The sequence below is a fragment of the Neophocaena asiaeorientalis genome, unplaced genomic scaffold (genome assembly GCF_003031525.2).
Source record: "Neophocaena asiaeorientalis asiaeorientalis breed wild unplaced genomic scaffold, Neophocaena_asiaeorientalis_V1.1 scaffold75, whole genome shotgun sequence".
NCBI classification, from domain to species: Eukaryota; Metazoa; Chordata; class Mammalia; order Artiodactyla; family Phocoenidae; genus Neophocaena; species Neophocaena asiaeorientalis.
The window spans coordinates 1,306,822-1,327,260 of NW_020172719.1; the positions used below are offsets into that span (position 1 = coordinate 1,306,822).

A 20,439-nucleotide genomic window follows, 5' to 3' on the forward strand; every position below is an offset into this window, starting at 1 on the left:
AACCCGAGATCAACAGCGGGTCTGCAAGCCAAGGAGGCACGCAGAGCATCCCCAAGAGATGAAGCCAGGTGGGCAGAACCTCAGAGGTCACCTGATCCAGCCTGCCCCACTGGGGACACGCGAGAGGGGAGGGAAGTGCCCCAGATCACACGGTGGGACCAGGGAAGAGGAGGGCCTGCCACCCAAGAGTCCTGAGTCTGCTGGGACTTCTTCTCTGACACAGCCTTGCTGTCTGCAAACCCACCTCTAGGAAGCTGGGGATGGGAAAGGGACGGGCTGAAGGGGAGGCATGGCAGCGCGGAGGAAGGGCAGCTGCGCAGTCAGGGACAAAGGTGGGACACGAACCGGTCGGTTCAAAGGCTGACGGAGCGGGACAGGCATTGCTCCCGCCCACCTGCCCCACAGCCCGAGTATAAAAGTCTGACCCTATGATACAACTTCCTAACCCCTAGAAAATGCTGGTTAAAAGCGTCCTAGCACAAGAGGATGACACTAGTCCCTGTATAGGGTTATCTCTTCGTCTTGTTACTCACATGGCAACTGGGGGGCGAGGAGGGGATGTGACTTGAAACCAGAGTGGGTGCGGCCACCTTAAAATTAACTTGTTAATAAATCCTGTGCAAAACGAGCAAGGCTCTACCATTAGGTGAAGTACGTGGTTCAGGTATTCATTTGTACACAGGGCGGGGACGGCGGGGACGGCGGGACGGCGGGGACGGGGCGGGCGAGGAGCGGAAGAGGCATCAAGGCGGCAGGGGCGCTCAGAAGTGCGTCTCCTTCTCTGTGATAGCCGCAATGGTCCCATCACCCTTGAGTTTGGCGTCACAGTCATTAACCATCACCGTCCGTGGGCCTGCCCCAAGCTTGCCCCGCGTGCTCAGATCGGCGCTGGGGGTCGTCAACTTCTGGAATTTCTACATGGTTGGAGAGGAAAAGAGCTGTCTGAGAGTGGCTGCCAGGGTCCTGGGCCTGCCTTGGCACCTCCCAACGGCACGGTGGACACCTCGGGGCAGTGAAGCCACCAGCCCCAGCCCTGCCACTCAGAGCTCTGTCCTGGACGATGCGTGGACCTCCGGGTCTCCGTTTCCCGCCCCCACCCCCGGACATGGGGACACCGGGGTACCCACTGCTATCACTGGATGAGGAGTAAGGAGACAGTGAGCGAAAGCGCCCACCCTGAACCTGGCCCGCTGCAGGTGGCCAGGACGTGAGAGCTGTACCCAGGGCTGCTTGCTGCATCCCTCCTCCCGTGGAGACAGAGAAGCTGGGGTGTGAGCCGCTGCTTAGCCTCACTACATGTGGGGCAAGTCACCTAACATCTCTGGGCTGTGTTTTCCCATCTGTGAAATGGGATAGGAGTACCTGCCCGAAGGGCTGCTGTGAGGATGAGCTACGGCACCTCCAGAGCCGTTCATATAATGATCGCTGGATAAACAGGTACGTTTCCCACAAAAGGCTGTCATCACGCTCCCCCATCCAGGGGAAGAGGCGGTGTGTGTCTAAAGACGGAAACGTTATCCCTAAGGCCACAGCCTCACGCCGCCTGGCAGAGTGGCCGGCTCTGGGCCGGACGCAGACAGGGTGGCCATCGTCTACTCTACCGATGAGGGAGTGGAGGCCATGGGCAGACCCTGGACACACGCTCCTGCCTCCTCGGCCCAGCCTCGGGTCCCACACCTCAGCCTCATGTGCACCTCCAGAAGACATCAGGCCAGGATTTGGGAGGCCTTTCCTGGGCATAAACCTTCTCCCCAGGAAGGCTGGGAAGACTTTGGGGTGGCTGGTTTCTTATGATCAAGGTTCTGTTTTCTCTTTCAGATCCTGCCGTGCCTGAGAGAGGCTGGACCTATCCTGCCCGGATGGGATTAACAGGCAGCTCCCGCATCCCCGCCCACCCCTCGGCAATGCCGAGCACCTCCTGGGTGCCAGGCATGGTGTTAGGCTCTTGACACAGGACAGGTGCTGGGAGCACGGGCTCTGGAACCAGACACCTGGGCTTGAGTCTCAGTCCCACCACTTAACTGGGGCAAGAACTTAACCCTCTGCGTCTCCTTCCCTCATCTGTCCAAGGGGGTCACAGTGGCACCTGCCTCTAGCGTTGTCATGAGGTGGCCTCAGATTTGTTGACCCATCCACAGCTCTTAGCACAGACAACCCATCCTCACAGCAGTTCTCTGACCCCATTTTTCCTTCCAGATCCTTCCCATCAGCGGGCAGAACCTTCTGGAAATGGAGGGAGGTGAACTAACTGTCAGGGGCCTGCCATGGCCAAGGGGTTAGGGCTCCAGGGCTGCTCTCCTCTGGACACGTCTGGTCCCAAACCAGAATTAACAACTGCCCTTGACCTACATTCCCTGCAGGAGCGGAGGACCCTGACTTGCTTGAGGGCACAAGCAGGCTGGAGAAAGGGACCTTCCCTCTCAGCCTGCCCCTCCTGGCTGGATGTTGGCTTTTCTGGAGCTCAGGCCCCTGGGTGGGCAGGAGAGCTGGCTCTTGCCTGGGCGTGTCTGCACACAGGCCGCATGCTTGTGAGACGCAGGTCAGCCCCGAGAGCCCTGGGGTGCTGCGTTGGGGCAGGAACGAGGCGGGGGTGGGGGCACAGGGTACCTGCTCTGTCACTCAGAGGCTGTGTGCCCTTGGGTAACTTGCTTCACTTCTCTGTGCTCAGCTTCCTCACCTGTGACATGGGGACAGGAAGCTCCTCCGCCTCACAGGACTGCTGTGAGGATTCAGTGGCCTAGTGCTCGTAGACGGCTTAGAGCAGCGTCTGGCACACAGCAGTTTGCAAAATGGGCGAGAAGCTGACTCAGACCTTCTGATCTGCCAGCGGGTGGGAAAGGAGAGTGAAGAGAGAGTGGGTGGGGGGGTATGACGGGTTGGGATCCGAATTCACTCTGCTACCAAGAGACCACATACTGCAGATTCCACTGGCAGGAAACGACCATAAGAGGCGCACACACACAGAGACAGATTTGTGCGTGTCTGGGCTTGGGAACAGGGCTTACCGGGAATGGGCACCAGGGATCTTAAAAATAAATAAATAAAATAAATAAATACAAATATTTGCAAACTGATTTATGGTGATGACTGCACTACACAGAAAGTTACTAAAAAAAACCCCCACTGAATTGTATACCTGAAGTGGGTGAATTTTATGATATGATACAGAAAACATACCTCAATAAGATTGTTAAAAATTTTTGGTTTGCTAATTTTTGGCTGTGTGATCCTAGGCAAATGACTTAATTTCTCTGAGGACTAGAGGAGATGCAGCACCAAGAGAGCTTGGCACAGCGACGACACAGGATAGATGTTCCACAAATGTCAGAGCCTCTCCCTGTGCCCCGGGAATGGGGTCCTTAATGAACAGAATCCACAGAGCAGTAAGAGCTAACACTTGGTCTCTCTCTCTCTCCCAGGTCCTGGTCTAAGCGCTTTCCCTCTGCATACTCACTGAGTCCTCAAACAACCTCTGTAAGTGAGGGACTGCTGTTGACCCATTCTACAGATGAGGAAACTGAGGCTGAGCTCAGGGAAAACGTCTCAACCCCGAGGCTTCAGCACAGCAGTACTGATGAATACCCGCCAGGGAGGAGTTGGCCAGGCTTCCCTGGGAGACACGTGGGGCACGTTCTCATCACACCCATTGCCCAGATGAGGAAGCGGGGACCCAGACGTGCCCGTGGCTGTGCCCACACGCACCAGTCCTCCCAGCACTGCCAGCCCTGCCCTGAGCTGTACCCCCCACCTCTGAGCCGCCCTTCCTGACCCCTCCTCCCAGGCTGCTCACCTCCGGCAGCGTCCCCTCCGTCTTCCACACCTTGATGAAGACCCAGAGCGGGATGCAGAGCATGGAGGACAGGGCCATGAGCCAGCCAATGCCATAGCCCCAGGCGGGGTAGGTGTAGATGTTGTTGTACTTGAGGGGCTTGTACTTGACCAGGAAGAAGATGAAGATGCCCTGCGGGGAGACGGGGAAAGGTCCCTGGGGCGGCCCTCAGCCTGCGTGCGGGCAGCCAGCAGGGGAGACAGTCAACCCCATGTGGCGGCCTCGGAGAGGTGAGGCCCTGCTGGGTCCACAGCGAGAAACACGGGGAACTGACCCCCACAGATCCCAGGAGACCCTCCCCGACCCCCAGGAGCCTCATCCCCAGCCTCTGCCCAGTCAGGAATTATTATTTTTTCCTAGCTACTTCTCAGGGCTGGTTTCAAAGCTGCCTTTCAGAACTAAGATGGTTTGTAAAGATGCTCTGAGATACTTCCAGTGCCAAGAACTGGGTGAAGAGCAGGGGGGTTGTTTTTTTAATTAAACATCCTCTCACAAAGGCCTCTCTCGGTCTGATGTGAGGGGCAGAGCGTGAGCCCCTCGTCATCCTCACACTGCTGCTTCACTGTGAACAGCAGAGCCAAATGCCTTTCACGGGACCCTCGGCCCCCGCAGAGGCAGGTCCCAGCCGCCTTCTATACATATGCAGGCATAGAACCTGAGGTCCCAAGAAGGGAGGTGATTTGCTCACAATCACACAGCAAGCTGGTTGCAGGGCTGGGGTCCTAGTGAGGCCCCCTGGCCAAGCCCAGAGACTGTCCCCACAATGCCGGCTTTGAAAAGTGTCAGGTGCCTCGGACCTTCTGAGGGCACAGAGGGTCCCCAGGGGGACATCACCTCCTCAGTCTCGGCCTCAGCCAGGTCTGGGCTCTGGGGTGCAGAAGTACGTGGGTGGGTGGGATGCAGGCGGCTCCCGGCAGGGCCCTTACCGCACAGATCCCGGGGGTCACGACTTTCCAGCACCATTGGATGAGTGACAACGGCCGGTAGCCAATCATGTCTTCGATGTTATCATAGAAGCGGTCGCTTCCTGTCCAGAATAAAGAAGACGGGCACACACACCCCAGAAGATTTCTGTACAAGACTCAGAGGGAAGACTATGAGTGTCTGGTTTCCCCAGCCCAAGACAAATTGTGGCAGGAGCCCTATTTACCGCTTAAAAACTACCAAGGTGTTACATATGTGAGGTGTCAGGATAAACTGCAGTAGAAGGGACTCTGGTTCAATATTGGGAAGACCCCTTCTGACCTTGGGCAGTGAGGTCCAGGAAACGGGCAGGAGTTTCTGGGGGAAAGGAGGAAGGTGGTCCCTTTGAGTCAGGGCCAGGGGCTGGCTGACCTGCACGGGGGCAGGGGTCAGGGCTCTGAAGGTGAGGGCCGGACGGGTGGCCTGTGGGGTGTCTATTCCCGAACCACACTTGGGAGTGTGCATCATTGAGACCAGCAACCCTCACGCACTCATACGGTTTGGGGAACCAGAAGGCATGTGCTGACTGAGGGCCAGGCACTTGGGCTGCCTGCTTTGCCTACACTACCTCCTGCTCGGAGACACTACTCCATTTTGCAGATGGGAAAACTGAGCATCAGGGGCAGAAGGACAGAATCAAGGTCACAGGGTCCGAGCCTGGAACCCCTCCCTCTGCTGCAGGGATATAAAAGCAGGAGGGTCTCCCGACAAGTGGGAAAGGACAAGAAGTCCCTGAGGGGAGGACGAAGAGGTTGATGCAGATGGAGACCAGCCACAGGGAACCCAGGCTCAGCCGGGTCCCGGGTGCCCATGTGCTGGGCACCATGGTGGCCTCTGGGGTGTGCGAGGGCTCAGCCTCTACTCACCGTACACCCAGCCGATGCAGATGCATTCAAAGACGGCCACAAAGAGAAGGCACATCCCACTGGCGGCGTAGGCGTCAAAGAGCTGGAAGATGTACATGCCACCCTGGGGAGTGAGAGGACAGAAGTATGGACACAGGGACAGACACCTGGAGAGCAGGGTCAGCCAGCTGGCCTTGGGAAGGGCTCTCTGCCCTGCGGCTACCACCAGCCGGGACTCACCTCCACCAGGACAGACTGGTCTCCCCAGGGTCCTGGAACACTGCGCCCACCACACCTGGGCGCCCCCTAAGACCACCCTCTGGGGGTTGCTGAGATTGCCATGGTTTGTCTTGTCCCTGCTCCCCAAACGTCAGAGACAACACAGAAGACCAGAGACTGGAGGTTGGGAAGGCTCAGCACCTCTCTCCAGGTGGCTGTGACAGCTTCCCCACTGGCCCCCCTGCCTCCAGCCTCCCTCTCCTACCCTTCCACACACCAGCTTTCACAGGGACCTTTCCAACCTGCAGATCCAACCATGTCACCCTACAGTTTACAATTACACCTTGGCTTCCTTCAGCCTGCCAGCCAGGGCTGCCCTCCTCACTGGGCCTCAGCTCCCCTTCCCACAGTCCCCCTCAACATGCTCCCTCCTGGACACACCAAGGGACTGTCTCACTGCTGTGCCTTTGTACATGCTATTCCCTTTCGCTGGGTAAGTTCCTTCAAAGCTCATCTCAAATGTCTCCTCCTCCAAGCAGCCCTCCCTGACAGCCTCGTTCTTTCTTTGGGCCTCCATAGCACATTTTAAGGATTCATAGTTTAAAAAAAAAAAGTGTTCTGCCATCAGCTACTCTGTTAGCTCTGAGCTCCTGCTGGGAAGGCCCCCGCACCGGTCCTCTGTGTGTCTCCCACCCTCAGCGCAGGGTCCAGCTTGCAGTATGTCCCCGTAAGTGCAAATTGAATCATATAGAGTGAGTGCCCCATTGGGGAGGGACTCTGAATGGCTTGTCCACAGCTGTGTCCTTGTTTCTGGCCAAAGACTCGGCACACAGTAGGTGCGCAATCGTTGTGGGATGCAGGAACAAAGTGGGCCAGCTCTGTGATATGCAAATCTCTGATGATTACGTTCAGTGGAAGGCCAGGGGGGTGCAAGCTTGGCTGGCCAAGGTGCTCTGGAAGGATCTCTGGGAGGCAGGGGAGGCGTCTGGGTGGGCAGAGGAGGGGAGGCCAGATGCAGGTGTGGGAAGGGTTGGGATCTGTAAAGAAAATCCTACAACACAATGAGAGTCCTTAGCGGGACAATCAAAAGCAGTAGAAATAAAAGTACAAAAGGGAGGGAGGGTCGGGTTGGGGGAGGTGTCCCAAATGCCAGGAAAGGACGGGGGTTAAGAGGCCAGGATGAAGCCTGGACAGCCTCCTTATGTGTCTGCCACGGGGACCTCTTGGGACTAAGCTTCTTCTCTGTGTTCCCCAAGCCCCCGGGCCTCCTTCTGTCATGTGAAAGACCACACACCCTGGGACTATTTGTTTCCTCATTCATCTCTTCAACTAGATCAGGGGCAACATCTCAGTGCTGAGTCCAAGTGGTCCTAATGTGTGACAGCAGGGAGTGGTGGGGACTGTGGCTAACTGGAGAGCATAGGCCCCACGTGGCCACACAACTCCAGCCGATTGCTGCTGGGGGACGTAGGCCTGGGCAGCCAGGTCTGCAGATTTTCTGGAAGATGCCCCCAATCCAAATTTTCTTGAGAAATCTTTCTCTTTAATTTTGGTAACCACTTCGTCTTCTTAAAAAATCACAGTGAGGGGGAAACAACATGGATCGCTGGGCTGTATCTGGTCTGGGGCCTCCTGTCTGTGACAGATATGGCAGGCGTTCGGGTCTCTGAGCGTAAGGAGCTTTCTGAGTTAAACCCAGGACTGCCCTCCTAATTGCTCTCCCGAGGGTCTCCTTCCACAAACATCATACATGAAAATAACCCAGAAGGAAGCCTTAACGCCGTGCTCTCCACGTGCCAGCTCTGTGGTACCTGGTCCCAGGTCTCAGTCTAGATTTCCTGCACAGTGTGATCACAGGGCAGGTGCTACAGTTAAACTCAGCGCTCACGTGGGGGAACCCGAGGACCGGGCCAGTGAGAATATGCACCACAGGTCACCCAGCTGCCCAGCCGTGGGGCTGAGGACGGAGCCCAAGTGTCCGGCTGCAGAGCCCGTGCCCTTCACACTGCCTCAGCGGAAGATCAGATATTTGCGGACTGGTTTTTCCCTAGAGCAGAGCTTTAAATGTGTTTAAATGAGGGAGAAGATCCTGCCAGCAATTACTGAGGCCGACAGGGCCCATTTGGCAGCTTGAACTTCCCGGTGTGATCACTCAAGGACACGCTGGTCCTGGGCAGACACAGCGCTGGCTCCCTCATGGGCTGGGGCCCCAGGTGCCCCGGGGCAGACCCGAGGCCTGGAGGAGGGTGGGCTGGAAGGCTCTGTGAGCAGGGCACCCAGGGCCGGTGTCCAGGAGGGCGCTCTACCTGCCTGCTGCAAGCCGGGGACGCTGGCCAATGCCTTCTCTTCTTGTAGTGCCACCAGCCTTTTTAAGGCGTCAGGTTAACCCCCCAATTTGTGCGTGATAAAAGACTCTACTTTGCCTAATTAATCAGCACTTAATGAGGCCCTGCTCACTGCCTCCCTGGTTCTCCGTGTGGGGAGAGCAGAGGAGGAAACGGGAAGTGCTTCACCATTCATTTGCTCAAATGCTGATTATCACTCCCATTAATGTGACAATGACCAGGAGCAGTAATAACACCAGCCACCACGCCCCAGAGCGCACCCCATGCCAGGTCCCAAGGGTGCAGAGCAGGTCAAGGTCAGCTCCTGTTCTTGAGGACCTCGGGGCCTGGTGGGGGCAGCAGGTGAACAGACAGGTCATTGTAATGGCCAGAGGGAGGCTGAGTTCAGCTTAGAATGAAGTCCTGAGTGGGAAGGAAAGCAGAGGTGGCTTCCAGGAGGAGGTGGCATTTGAACTGAGAAGTGGAGGATGACAATCAACAGACCGACTTCCGTACCATATCAGCTGCTTCGACAGATTCTGAATTCCCTCATTTCTTTCCATGTTTCTTACAAAACCTCTTGTCCCTCGACAACAGTTTTGAGGCTTTTTGGTGGCTTTTAAAATTAATTAATTTTCTGAGTGTGGATAAAAAGATATCTAATCGCACCTTCCCAAGGTACTTAAGAAAGTATTTATCTGACAGGATGGCTGCAGGAGCGAAGAGAAACGTGGCTTTATGAGACAGTCTTAATTTAGGGTCTTGAGGAGCCCCTCCTGACCCCAGGCAGAGACAAGAAGAGGGTACACATGAAGGGCTGGGGCGGGAACACACAGTGCCTGAAGGTGCCCAATTCCTCATGCCTATTCTCAGTGATGCCCCAGAAAAGCCCCCTCTGAACTCGAGGCCGATAATAGTAACTAGTGGAGGGTTCCGTAGCTGACACTGTCCCCTTCACCCAGAAGTTACTAAAAGGGGTGGCCCCGGCATCCGGACGTTCACGATGACCAGGTAAACCCCGCCTTTCCCTCTGGGAGTTTTATTCCTTCTGGCAGTGAAGTGGAGACCTTGAGCTGAGCACTTACACATGCAGGTCACTGGGCTAAAGGCTTAATGAAAATGTCCACGGAGTCTCACAACAACCCATTACAAACATAAGAACACGGAGTCCCCGAGAAGTGCTGGACCTGGAGCCAGGGTCACACAGCTAGTCAATGTCAGATCCGCTAACCCAAAGCCCAGGCGCTTAACCCTTGTGCTACCCTGTTCACATCACTTACCCGTATCCTTATCACTCACCTCCGTTAACATCACGAGGCCCAGAAAATAGGAGGTGACTGACAGGGCCAGGATGAGCAGCTCCCGCCGATAGCCCCTCCGGAAGACTTTGGGGTACATGTCTACCACAGCGGTCACCAGGCTTTCCACACACACAAACTGGACAGGGTAGAAATGATGGTGTGAAACCCAAGAGAAAGGCCGTTCTTACTGGCCCTGGCTCCAGGCAAGCAGAGCAGCCTTAAACCCTGGGCTTCCTTTCCACTGGGTCTCACCTTCATTCCCACACTTACCCTGATGGAGGACCCAAGAATAAAAACAAGAATCCCGGCGTTTACAGAACTCCGGCGGGCCCATTTAACACATGAGGACCCTAAGGTTCAGAGACGGAAAGCGACCTGCCCAAAGTCTCTCAGCAAGGAAGTGGCAGGGTCAGGACTTGAAATGAGGTCTCCTGACTCTAGAATTCCTTATCCCCCCCAAGCTGCCTATCACGTGCCTATGTGCTGGGCCCTGTTCTGGGGTCAATGACTTAAATGAGACCCAGCCTCTGCCTGGGAAGCAAGATGGGAATCCCTGTAACTGTCCTGAGAGCTGAGGGCTCTGCTGCTGGCAGGCTCTGGTCTGTGGGTGGGACTTGACTTGCTTTGTCCTCCAGGCCTGTGACATTTCCCCTGTCCTTTGCTTCTCGTGGGCAAGTGACCCTCTGCTGGGGGGAGGGCAGTCAGGTGAGCTAACACCCAGCTCTTGCGTTTGGGCTGGGCAGGCTTCAACGGCAGAGCCCGAGCCACTAGGCATCTGTGTCCCGCCATGCTGAGACAGGATTGGGTATGGGCTAAGTTACACTCCTACTCACCCATCAACACCCAGCCCAAATATCCCAGCACACCCCTACCCCCCTGTCCGGGTTCTCCCAGCACTGTGGGCAGACCTCCTGCATGAGCCTTTTCTTCGCTGCTCCTCCTTGCCTCCTACTTGGGCAGAATAGATCTCCCCTCTCTTCCCTCTAGTCCATATCCCTCATCTCGTGGGGCCCGTGACTGCTGTTGACCTGTCTCCTAGCAAGAAGGTGAGACCCTGGAGGGCAGCGGCCACATCGTTTTCCTCTATTTCCAGTGGCACAGAGGAGATGCTCAGAAAATGTTTAATAAATGAATAATAACAACAGTGGCAAACACATGGTGCTTGTCGTGTGCCAGGCTCAGTTCTAAGCAGTTAACCGATATTAATTTATTTAATCTCTAGGTGTTAGGTCCTATTATTACCCGTTTTGTAAATGAAGACACAGAAGCACAGGGGTGTAAGCAACTTTCCCTGAGATCAGAGGTATAACATATTACGGCCAGAATTTGAACCAGGCAATCTTGTTCCAGAGGTTGGCTGTCACCTCTGTGGGGCACTCCCCCCCTTCCCTGGAGCCATTCTTTGGCTCCAAATCCTTTCTGGTTCATGTCCACCTCCTTAGGGTATGGATTTCTATCCTTATCGTGCAAAGGGACTGTAGCACAGAGAGGTGAGGTGACTAGCCCAGAGTCACACAGCTGGCCAGAGTCGTGCAGCTGGGACTCAAACCCAGCCCTGTCTGGCTTCAACACCTAGACTCCTAACCTCCAGGCTGCCCTGCCTCTGCAGCAAGGCTGGCCATGCTCGTCCTTTCTCCAGGGTCCCCAGGGAAGGAAGGAGATTCCAGGGAGCCTGTTGATCCAGCACCTAAACTGAAGTGATATCAGAGCAGGTGGCTTAAGAAGCACACAGACCTGGGTGCATGTCCCAGCAAGTCACTCAGCATTTCTGAGCCTCACTTTCTTCCTCTGCAAAATGAGGATAACAAAAGGGGACCCCCCGCCCCAGCCCATGTCATTATCATGATTGAGAACTGAGGACACAGCTCAGGCACAAAGCCCATGCCATTTACACCTGGGGGTGAGCAGAGCAGCCATCCAGGCCAGACCTCTGGGCCCCCAGTTCCCCTTTGCAAACCAAGTGTCTCCGTCCTAATGCTGGCCTGGCTCAGCCCAGGGACTCACAGAGCCGAGGCCCAGGCCCCACACGCCCTGCAGAGGCGGGCCTGTCACTGTCACACAAGCTGCCAATCCCTCCTGAGGCCTCTGCCTGCAACAATGGACGGGATGATTATCAGCAAAAACACCCGGTGCTTCGGCAGCTCGGCTTAGCAGTTTCTGAGAAACCATCCCGGGGAAGAAATAGGACTTGGCTGAATAGACACACACACCAGCCACCAGGCTTGGGTGCTACGTGACTCGCACAAGGTCACCGGTAGGGGGGTGGGCAGCACCTCGCCAAGAGACCCCTGTCTGACAGCAGAGCACCTGGCTTTGGCTGGAAAACCTTCTCTGGGGCTCTTAGGAAACCCAGCCACAATGGAGCAGCAGGGCAAGGGGCAGATTTCTGGGACAGAAGAGAGACTGGAGGCCACAGGTTTCTGGCAGGAAAACCAAGGAGAGGATTGGAGGAGGGTCGGAGGGTGGGCTGGGTCGGTTTTACAGTGTGAGAAGGTGTAAGTGCACGTGCTCGTGTGGAGAGAAAGGAAAATATGCACAGACAAACTGCTAGTCCTAACTCTACAGCCTTCACGGAGGAAGGCGGGCTGCCAAGTGCAGGGTGGGTCGGGAGAAGCCCACAGTGAGAAGAGAGGCAGGCAGGTGGAATGTCAGGGACAGCGGTAGCTGGTGGTGGTACCGAGGACCCATGTGGCCGCCAGCGGCACGACACGGGGCCCCAATCCAGAGATAAAGGAAGGAAGAAGAAGATGCTCTTCCACATCTCCGTGTCCTTCAGGGTCTGGGCGCTTCTGACGACAAGGACCAGGATGTGGTGTGTAGGTCTCAGAGCTGTTCTGGAGAGCGACATACCTGGCTCCCTGCCCTTCCGGCCTGGGCTCCCCTCTTACCTGGCTGTCCAGGCCCAGGAAGATGAGCATCGTGAAGAACAAGGTGGCCCACAGTGGGGAGAGGGGAATCATGGTGACGGCCTTGGGGTAAGCGATAAAGGCCAGGCCGGGGCCTGGAGAGGAAGGAGAGAGAAAGGGGCTGAGTGGAGTTCAATGCCGCATTCAGTTGTTATTTTAAGCCAGCACGTATTGAGTGCTTCCTTTGTGCCAGGTGCTGGGCCTAATTCTCACTCAAATCACGTAATCTCCCAGCCACCCCACGCTGTTGGCACTATTGTGATGCCCATTGTACAGGCGAGCAAGCTGAGGCAGAGGGAGGGAAGCAAGGGTCTGGAAGGGTCAGACTCAAGCCCAGGTTGCTCTGACACCCAGACCTTCCTCTGCACAGACCTGTCTCTACTCTTCCTACTGGGGTAGGTGGGGGTAGGAGGGGGACATTCTTATTAAAACGCAGGTTCTCAGGCCCACCCCAGGGATTCCAATTCAGTCGGTCTAGGGTGAGGCAAGGACCAGGCACCCGATGATTCCTATGTAAGTATTTAGAAGTCCAGGCTTGGACAGATGCTGGTCCCCCCAGGCCACCTCTTCCTTTGGGCGTCTCCTCTCATTGCCCAGATCCACACTCACGTCTCTTAGCTGCTCCAGTAAAGGGCTTGCTAGCACATCCTCAGGATAAGCTTTATTAATATCAAGGGCGAGATTGTGATGTTCTAGCCCTCTAGCACAGTGGTCAAGGGCTCAGATCCTCATTCTTTACTGTGAGCTCCACCTCTGTCTCCTCAGCTAGAAAATGGAAACAATGTAGTCCTACCTAATAGGGTGGTTTGGGGAATTCAGTGCGATGATACAGAATATGGAAAGCATTTAAAAAGGTAAATGTTCAAAAAACATTCATTCTGATTGTTTTCTACCTTAAAAACAGCCTTGTTAAAGTCCAATTTACCTATAATAAGCATTCATTTTAAGTGTACAGCTCAATGACTTTTGAAAAGTGGATACACCCAGATAACCACCAGTGCAATCAAGTTATAGAATACTTCCATCATCACCCGGGGCCCCTGTGCAGTCTCTCCACCCTCATTCCCTGTCTTTGCACTGGTCAACCACTGATCTGATATTTTTTCACCTTAGATTAGCTTTATCCATCCTACCTGGAATTACCAGGTCATATGGTAATTATATGTTTAACTTTCTAAGAAATGCCCAACTGAATTCCGAAGTTAACTGTGCCATTTTACATTCCTACCAGCATTGTTTGAGAGTTCCAGTGGCTCCACATCCTTGTCAACACTTGATGTTGTCATTTATTTATTTATTTATTTATTTATTCATGCATGCATGCATGCATGCAGCGCTGGGTCTTAGTTGTGGCATGCAGGATCTTCATTGTGGCATGCGGGATCTTTTAGTTGCAGCATGCAGACTTCTTAGTTGCGGCATGTGGACTTCTTAGTTGCAGCACACGGGCTTCTTAGTTCTGGCATGCGAACTCTTAGTTGTGGCATGCACACAGGATCTAGTTCCCCGACCAGGGATCAAACCAGGCCCCCTGCATTGGGAATGCAGAGTCTTACCCACTGGACCACCAGGGAAGTCCCTGATGTTGTCAGTCTTTTAAATTTAAACATAGTAGGCCTGTAGTATTATTTTATCATTCTGTTTTTAATTTCTATTTCCCTGATGACTAACAGTGTGGAGTATCTTCACATATCTTTACTGCCCACTCACATATCTCCTTTTGTGAAATGCCTCTTGAGTCTTTGCCAATTTTGGTTGGGTTGTCTCCTTTTTATTGAGTTGTGAGACTTCTTTATAACATATTTGGGATATAAATCCTTTCTAAACATTTTTTTTTGGTATTTATTTATTTAGTCTGCACTGGGTCTTAGTGTGGCATGCGGGATCTTTAGTTGCAGCATGCAGGCTCTTAGTTGCGGCATGCATGCGGGATCTAGTTCCCCGACCAGGAATCGAACCCAGGCCCCCTGCATTGGGAGCTTGGAGTCTTACCCACTGGACCACCAGGGAAGTCCCTGGGATATAAATCCTTTATGAGAGAGAAGTATTATAAATATTTTCTCCAAGTCTGTGGCTTGCCTTTTCATTTTTTCAATTGTGTCTTGTGAAAATCAGAAGTTTAAAATTTTCCAATTGTTTGTTGCTAGCATATACACAATACAATAGATTTTTGTTTATTATCTTTTTATCCTGTGACCTTACTAAATTCACTTAGTAATTTTTTTCTGTAGTTTTCTTAGGCCTTCTCTATGTGGTCAATTATGATGTTTATGAATGAAGACAGTTTTTATTCTTCCTTTCCAATCTTAATCTTTTTTATTTTTCTTGCCTTATCACACTCTCTAGGAATTCCAGTATTATATGGAATAGAAGTGGAGACAGCATACATCTTTGCTTTGCTTCAGATATTAGGGTAAAGCATTTAATATTTAATAGCTAGGAAATTAACATTGGTACAATACTATTAATTAAGCTACAGACTTTACTTCTATTCCATCAGTTTTCTTCCTTATGTCCTTTATTCTGTCCCAGTATCCAATTCAGGATTCCACTTTGCACTTCATGGCTGTCTGTCTTTAGTCTCCTCCATCCTGTGACAGTTCCTCAGCCCTTTCCTGTCTTCCATGACCTTTTGATGAGTACTGGTCATTATTCTGCAGAATGCTCCTCGATGTGAGTTTGTCTGATGTTCTCATTATTAAACTGAGATTATGCATATTTTTGGCAAGAAAACTATAGAAGTGATACTGTGTCTTTCTCAGTTTATCATCATGAGATTATGCATATTTTTGGCAAGAAAACTATAGAAGTGATACTGTGTCTTTCTCAGTTTATCATATAAGGGGACACAGGATGTCAATAAAACTTAGTACAGGAGATGTTTACCTTGATCATTTGGGTAAGTTGGTGAATGCCAGTTTTCTCCACTATAAAGTTACCATGTTTCCCTTTGTAACTGGTAACCATCTTGGGGAGGATACTTTGAGATCATGAAAATATCCTCTTTCAAGTCAAACCTTTACCCATTGATTTTATCATCCATTGGTGGATCTTGCATGCAATAATTATCCTTATGGTGTTTGCCTAATGGGTTTATATTTTCTTCATTCCTTCTATATTTACTAATTAGAATTTTTCTGTAAGAAAGAGCTGCCCTGTCACACCCACTTATTTTTTCAATTTTTATTAATTTCAGGTATGGACTCCTGGGTACTTAGTTTATTCTAGGGGTCACAATCCAGTACTATCATTATTTATTTTGCTGTTCAAATTATCCCTGGTTTGGCTATTGGGAACTTCTTCAGATTGATTCCTGTGTCTTTTTGACATACCTCCAACATTTTTCTGAGTACTTTCTTATTTTAGGGGCACCATGATACGTTCCAACTTCATCTTGTCCTTCCTGCACTCAAATCAATTGCTTCTCCAAGGGGCTCTGGTTCCTTTCTAAATGGCATTTAGAAACCAAGATCTGACCACTAGGTATGCTCATTGCTACTGGAGTATCGTTGCTCACAAACCCTCTCAGCACACAAAGCTAGGAAACATGTATACGTATATTTACCCACACAAACATACATGCTTATGCGTCTATATCTACCTGTATAAATGTTAAAACCATAAGTCCATACTTACACCTCCAATTCTAATACAGTTCATTCTAGCTTCTTTACTTTCCTTATTTGTAACATCTTTTTCAGGCAGTGAAAAATCTGCCTCAAATTATCTATATTGACTTGTTTGTTCAATCCTAACATAGCCATGTAATAGTTTAGAATTGCTAACCCATTTCCTTTTACCAACAAGGGTACAGTAATTTTTTTAGCCTTACAGTTTCCAGTCAACATACTGCTTCCTGAAATTCACTTATGTTAGCTCTTTTCTTCCCCATTCTCTTAAGTATGGTTGCATTGTTCGTTTGTAATACAGTTAAGTTTGTTCGTCACTATTTGTATTACATTTTGGTTCCACCCACAAAAGGCAACTATTTATTTTGGGTGGTATGTGAAATATTACTGTGACTCTAAGAGTCAGAACTAATAAAGATATATACTCAGGGAAGGGGTGCTTCCTTCTCATCCTTACTTCTTATTCTTCCCCCTTTTCTATCCCTTTCTACCCACCCCTTCTGGTAACCATGCTCTTTCTTTTCTAGTTTCTCCTATTTATTTTTAAATAAATAAATAACAAGTTTATTATTAATAATTAACAATATTAATAATTAATATTAATTCTTAACTATTAATAATTATTGATAAAACTTAATAAGTTTTCTCCTTTGTATTTATTTATTTTCTGTCTATTTTTACACAGACACACAGACATATTTTCTTTTATCTCCTTCTTTCTTACATAATGGGTGGAATATCATAGATACTTGCTTTTTAAACTTTGATCTGCATACCTATTTTTAAAAATATGCTTCAATTTCCATTTACTTGATTTTTTTATAGTGAATAAATGTTGAATTTTTCAAAGACTTTGTCAGTATCTATGGAGATAATTTTATGATTTATTTTATTTGGGCTATTAATATAGTGTGTGATATTAATGGCTTTCTTAGTGTTAAATCAACCTTACATTACTCCTGTAATAAACCCTACTTGGACATGGTATATTACCTTCTTAATGTGATTGTGGATTCTAATATTTTGGATTTGAGTTTGCTAATATTTTATTTAGTATTTCTGCATCAATACACATGAGTGATATTAATCTGTAGTTTTCTTTCTTTGCATTGCCTATTTGGTTTAGGTATCAATATTATACTTTTCATATAATAAGTTAGGAAAGTTTCCTCCCCTTTCAATGCTCTGGAATAATTTATAGAGCACTGGGCCTAGCTGGTTCCAAAGGTTTGGTAGAATTCTTCTGAGAAACCATCTGGGCCTGTTGTTTGTTCGTGGGGTAGTTCCTCAATAACTTTGTCTATCTCTTCTATGGAAATTGGCCTGTTTAAGCTTTCTAAATCAAATGGGGTCAATTTTAGCAATCTCTATTTCCCTAGGAAAATATTCATTTCATCTAGGTTTTCAAATTTATATGCAAAGAGGATTGCAAAATAATCTCTTATGATTTTTAAAAATGTCTTTTGCTTCAATGGTTATTTCCCCTTTGTCATTTCTAATTTTGCTATTTGCATGTTCTCCCCCCTCCTTTTATTTTCTTAATCATCTGGTGATTTGTCTATTTTTATTTCTAAAAACCTAGAATTTTAATTATTATTACTTTAACTTTTATTAGAGTATAGTTGATTTACAATGTTGTGTTCGTTTCAGGTGTACAGCAAAGTGAATCAGTTATACATATACTGATATATAAATCCACTCTTTTTTGATTCTTCTCCCAAATAGGCCATTACAGAGTATTGAGTAGAGTTCCCCGTGCTATACAGTAGGTCCTTATTAGGTATCTATTTTATATATAGTAGTGTATATGTCAATCCCAATATCCCAATTTATCCCTACCCCCTGATCCCCTGGTAACCATAAGTTTGTTTTCTATACCTGCAACTCAACTTCTGTTTTGTAGGTAAGTTCATTTGTACCCTTTTTTTCAGATTACACATATAAGCAATATCATATGATATTTGTCTTTCTCGGTCTGACTTACTTCACTCAGTATGACAGTCTCTAGATCCATCCAGGTCTCTACAAATGACCCAATTTCATTCCATTTTATGGCTGAGTAATATTCCATTGTATATATGTACCACATCTTCTTTATCCATTCCTCTGTTGATGGACATTTAGGTTGCTTAATTTATTATTGTTTAAAAACCAGATCTACTATTTTTCTATTTTCTACTTCATTACTTTCTGCTTTTATCTTTATTATTTCCTTCCTTGTGCCTTCTTTTAGTTCATTTTGTTATTGTTTTTCTTATTTTTCTAAACAGGGGATATAATTAATTTATTTTCATTCTTTCACTTTTATTGATAAATGTGTTTAGTAAAGTTTTCTCTTATTGTTAGTTTATTTCTATCTCTGTCTCCTTGCCTCTCCTGCAGTTTTTGCTTCATAAAGATTATTGCTGTGTTATTTAGTGCCTACATTTGTGTGTGTGTTATATCTTCATTGTGAATTGTGGCTTTTAACATTAAAAAGCATCCTTTGTCATGCTTAATGCATTTGGGCTTGAACGCTACTTTGTCTGATATCAGAATTGTTATCATCATCTATCCCTTTATTTTTAGGCTTTGGAATCATTCTGTTTTAGATGTGTCTCTTATATACAGCACATACAGGCATACCTCAAGAGATGTTGCAGGCTCAGTTCCAGACCACCACAACAAAGTGAATGTCACAATAGAGTGAGTCAAATGAATTTTTTTGGTTTCCCAGCAAATATAAAAGTTAGGTCTACAGTATACTGTAGTCTACTAAGTGTACAATACCATTATGTCTAAAAAACCAATACCTTAATTAAAAAACACATGATTACTAAAAATGCTAACCATCATCTGAGCCTTCAGTGAGTCATAATGTTTTTGGCTGGTGGAGGGTCTTGCTGCAATGTGGATGGCTGCTGACTGATCAGGTGGTGGATGCTGAAGGTTGGGGTCGCCGTGGCAATGTCTTAAAATAAGACGACAGTGAAGTGTGCGGCATTGGTTGACTCTTCTTTTCCAGAGCGATTTCTCTGTAGCATTCCATGGTATTTGATAGCACTTTATCTGCAGTAAACGGGGTATGTAGGGTTGCCACAAAGTATTAATTTGCAAAAAATGCAGTATCTGCAAAGCACAGCAAAGTGAAGCATGCTAAAACAAAGTCTGCCTGTGCGTAGGTCTTATTTTCTGAGCCAAACTGAAAATCTTTTTCTTTTAATAGTTAAGGTCATTCACGTTTATTGATATGATTGACATATTTGGTCTTAACTGACAATATATTTTATAATTATGTATATCTTTATATGTATCTCTATGAGTTGTGTATTCTTTGTTCTTTTTTTATACTTTTATTATTATTATTATTTTGGTATTTAGGAAGGTTTATGTTTTTATTCTAGTGGTTACTTTTATACTTGTACCTTTTTTAAATGCTCTTAGGCCCTTGTTCTCTTATGTAAATCTTGACTATCTGGCTTTCCAGGTTTCACCCCCAGTATCCTTTACCATCACCTATTGCTCATACATCAGTGAGCTCTTTCTATTGATATTTTCTCTTGCCTCCTCTACTTTTTGGTTAATGATTTCTACTTTGTAACAGTATGTAGCATATTTCTACATTAGTCCTCTATCTTTTTCCTCACCTTTGTTTTGGTCTTATATGTATACTTATATATATTTTAAGTGCTTACCATCAGTCCTATTTCTGAAGTTTTCCCGGTCGTTAATGGGTTGGATGAAGTTCACCCTCCGGCAGATTCTTCCAAAGGGCTGAAGATTGTATAAGTCTCTAAGTTCTTGTATATTGAAAATGTTTTTTCTATAGCCTGCACATTTGAAGACATGGCCGGATATCAAATCTTTGGTTCACACATCTTTGTGTGAATTTAAAAAAAATGCTGCCCCATAGTTGCCTTGTATGTGAGTTTTGAAAAGTATGATGCCAGTTTAATACTTTTGCTGTTATAAGTTATTTGATCTTTTTTTGCCTGGAAGGCTTGAGGATTTTATCTTATCTTTGAAATCTAGTATCTTTACTAAGATGTCTTGGAGTTGATCACTCTGGGTTAATTTTCCCTAGTACCCAAGTAGTCCTTTCAATGTGTATATTCAGCTCTTTTTCTGTTTCTAAAAAGTCTTCTTGGATTATAGTTTTAAATATTACCTCTGTTCCATTGTTTTATTTATTCATTTTACTTTAGGGGCTCTGATAATATGAATGTTTTCTTCTTTGCTGGTCTTCCCTCTACTTTTTTGGAGGGATCATTTTTGCTTCTTTACGTCATTTTCATTCACTTGGCTGTTTTCCTTCCTTTTAAAAATGCCTTTTATTAAGACTATTCTCCATTTGATACTTTGCAATTTATTCTTCATTTCTTTTTTTTTTTTTTTTTTTTTTGGATGTGGGATCTTCCCTGACCGGGGCACGAACCCGTGTCCC

General features: G+C 48.3%; 1 protein-coding gene across 1 annotated transcript in view; it reads right to left on the minus strand.

Annotated features, from left to right (window-relative positions):
• Positions 1-761: 761 nt before the first annotated feature.
• The window catches only part of SLC6A11 (solute carrier family 6 member 11), a 121,033-nt gene continuing 101,355 nt past the window's right edge, over positions 762-20,439 (minus strand). The window contains exons 9-14 of the mRNA XM_024740201.1: positions 12,370-12,482; positions 9,480-9,617; positions 5,659-5,761; positions 4,756-4,856; positions 3,791-3,961; positions 762-914 (exon numbers count right to left, since the gene is read on the minus strand). Coding sequence (XP_024595969.1) covers positions 762-914; positions 3,791-3,961; positions 4,756-4,856; positions 5,659-5,761; positions 9,480-9,617; positions 12,370-12,482 — 779 coding nt within the window. The remainder of the gene's footprint in view (positions 915-3,790; positions 3,962-4,755; positions 4,857-5,658; positions 5,762-9,479; positions 9,618-12,369; positions 12,483-20,439) is intronic.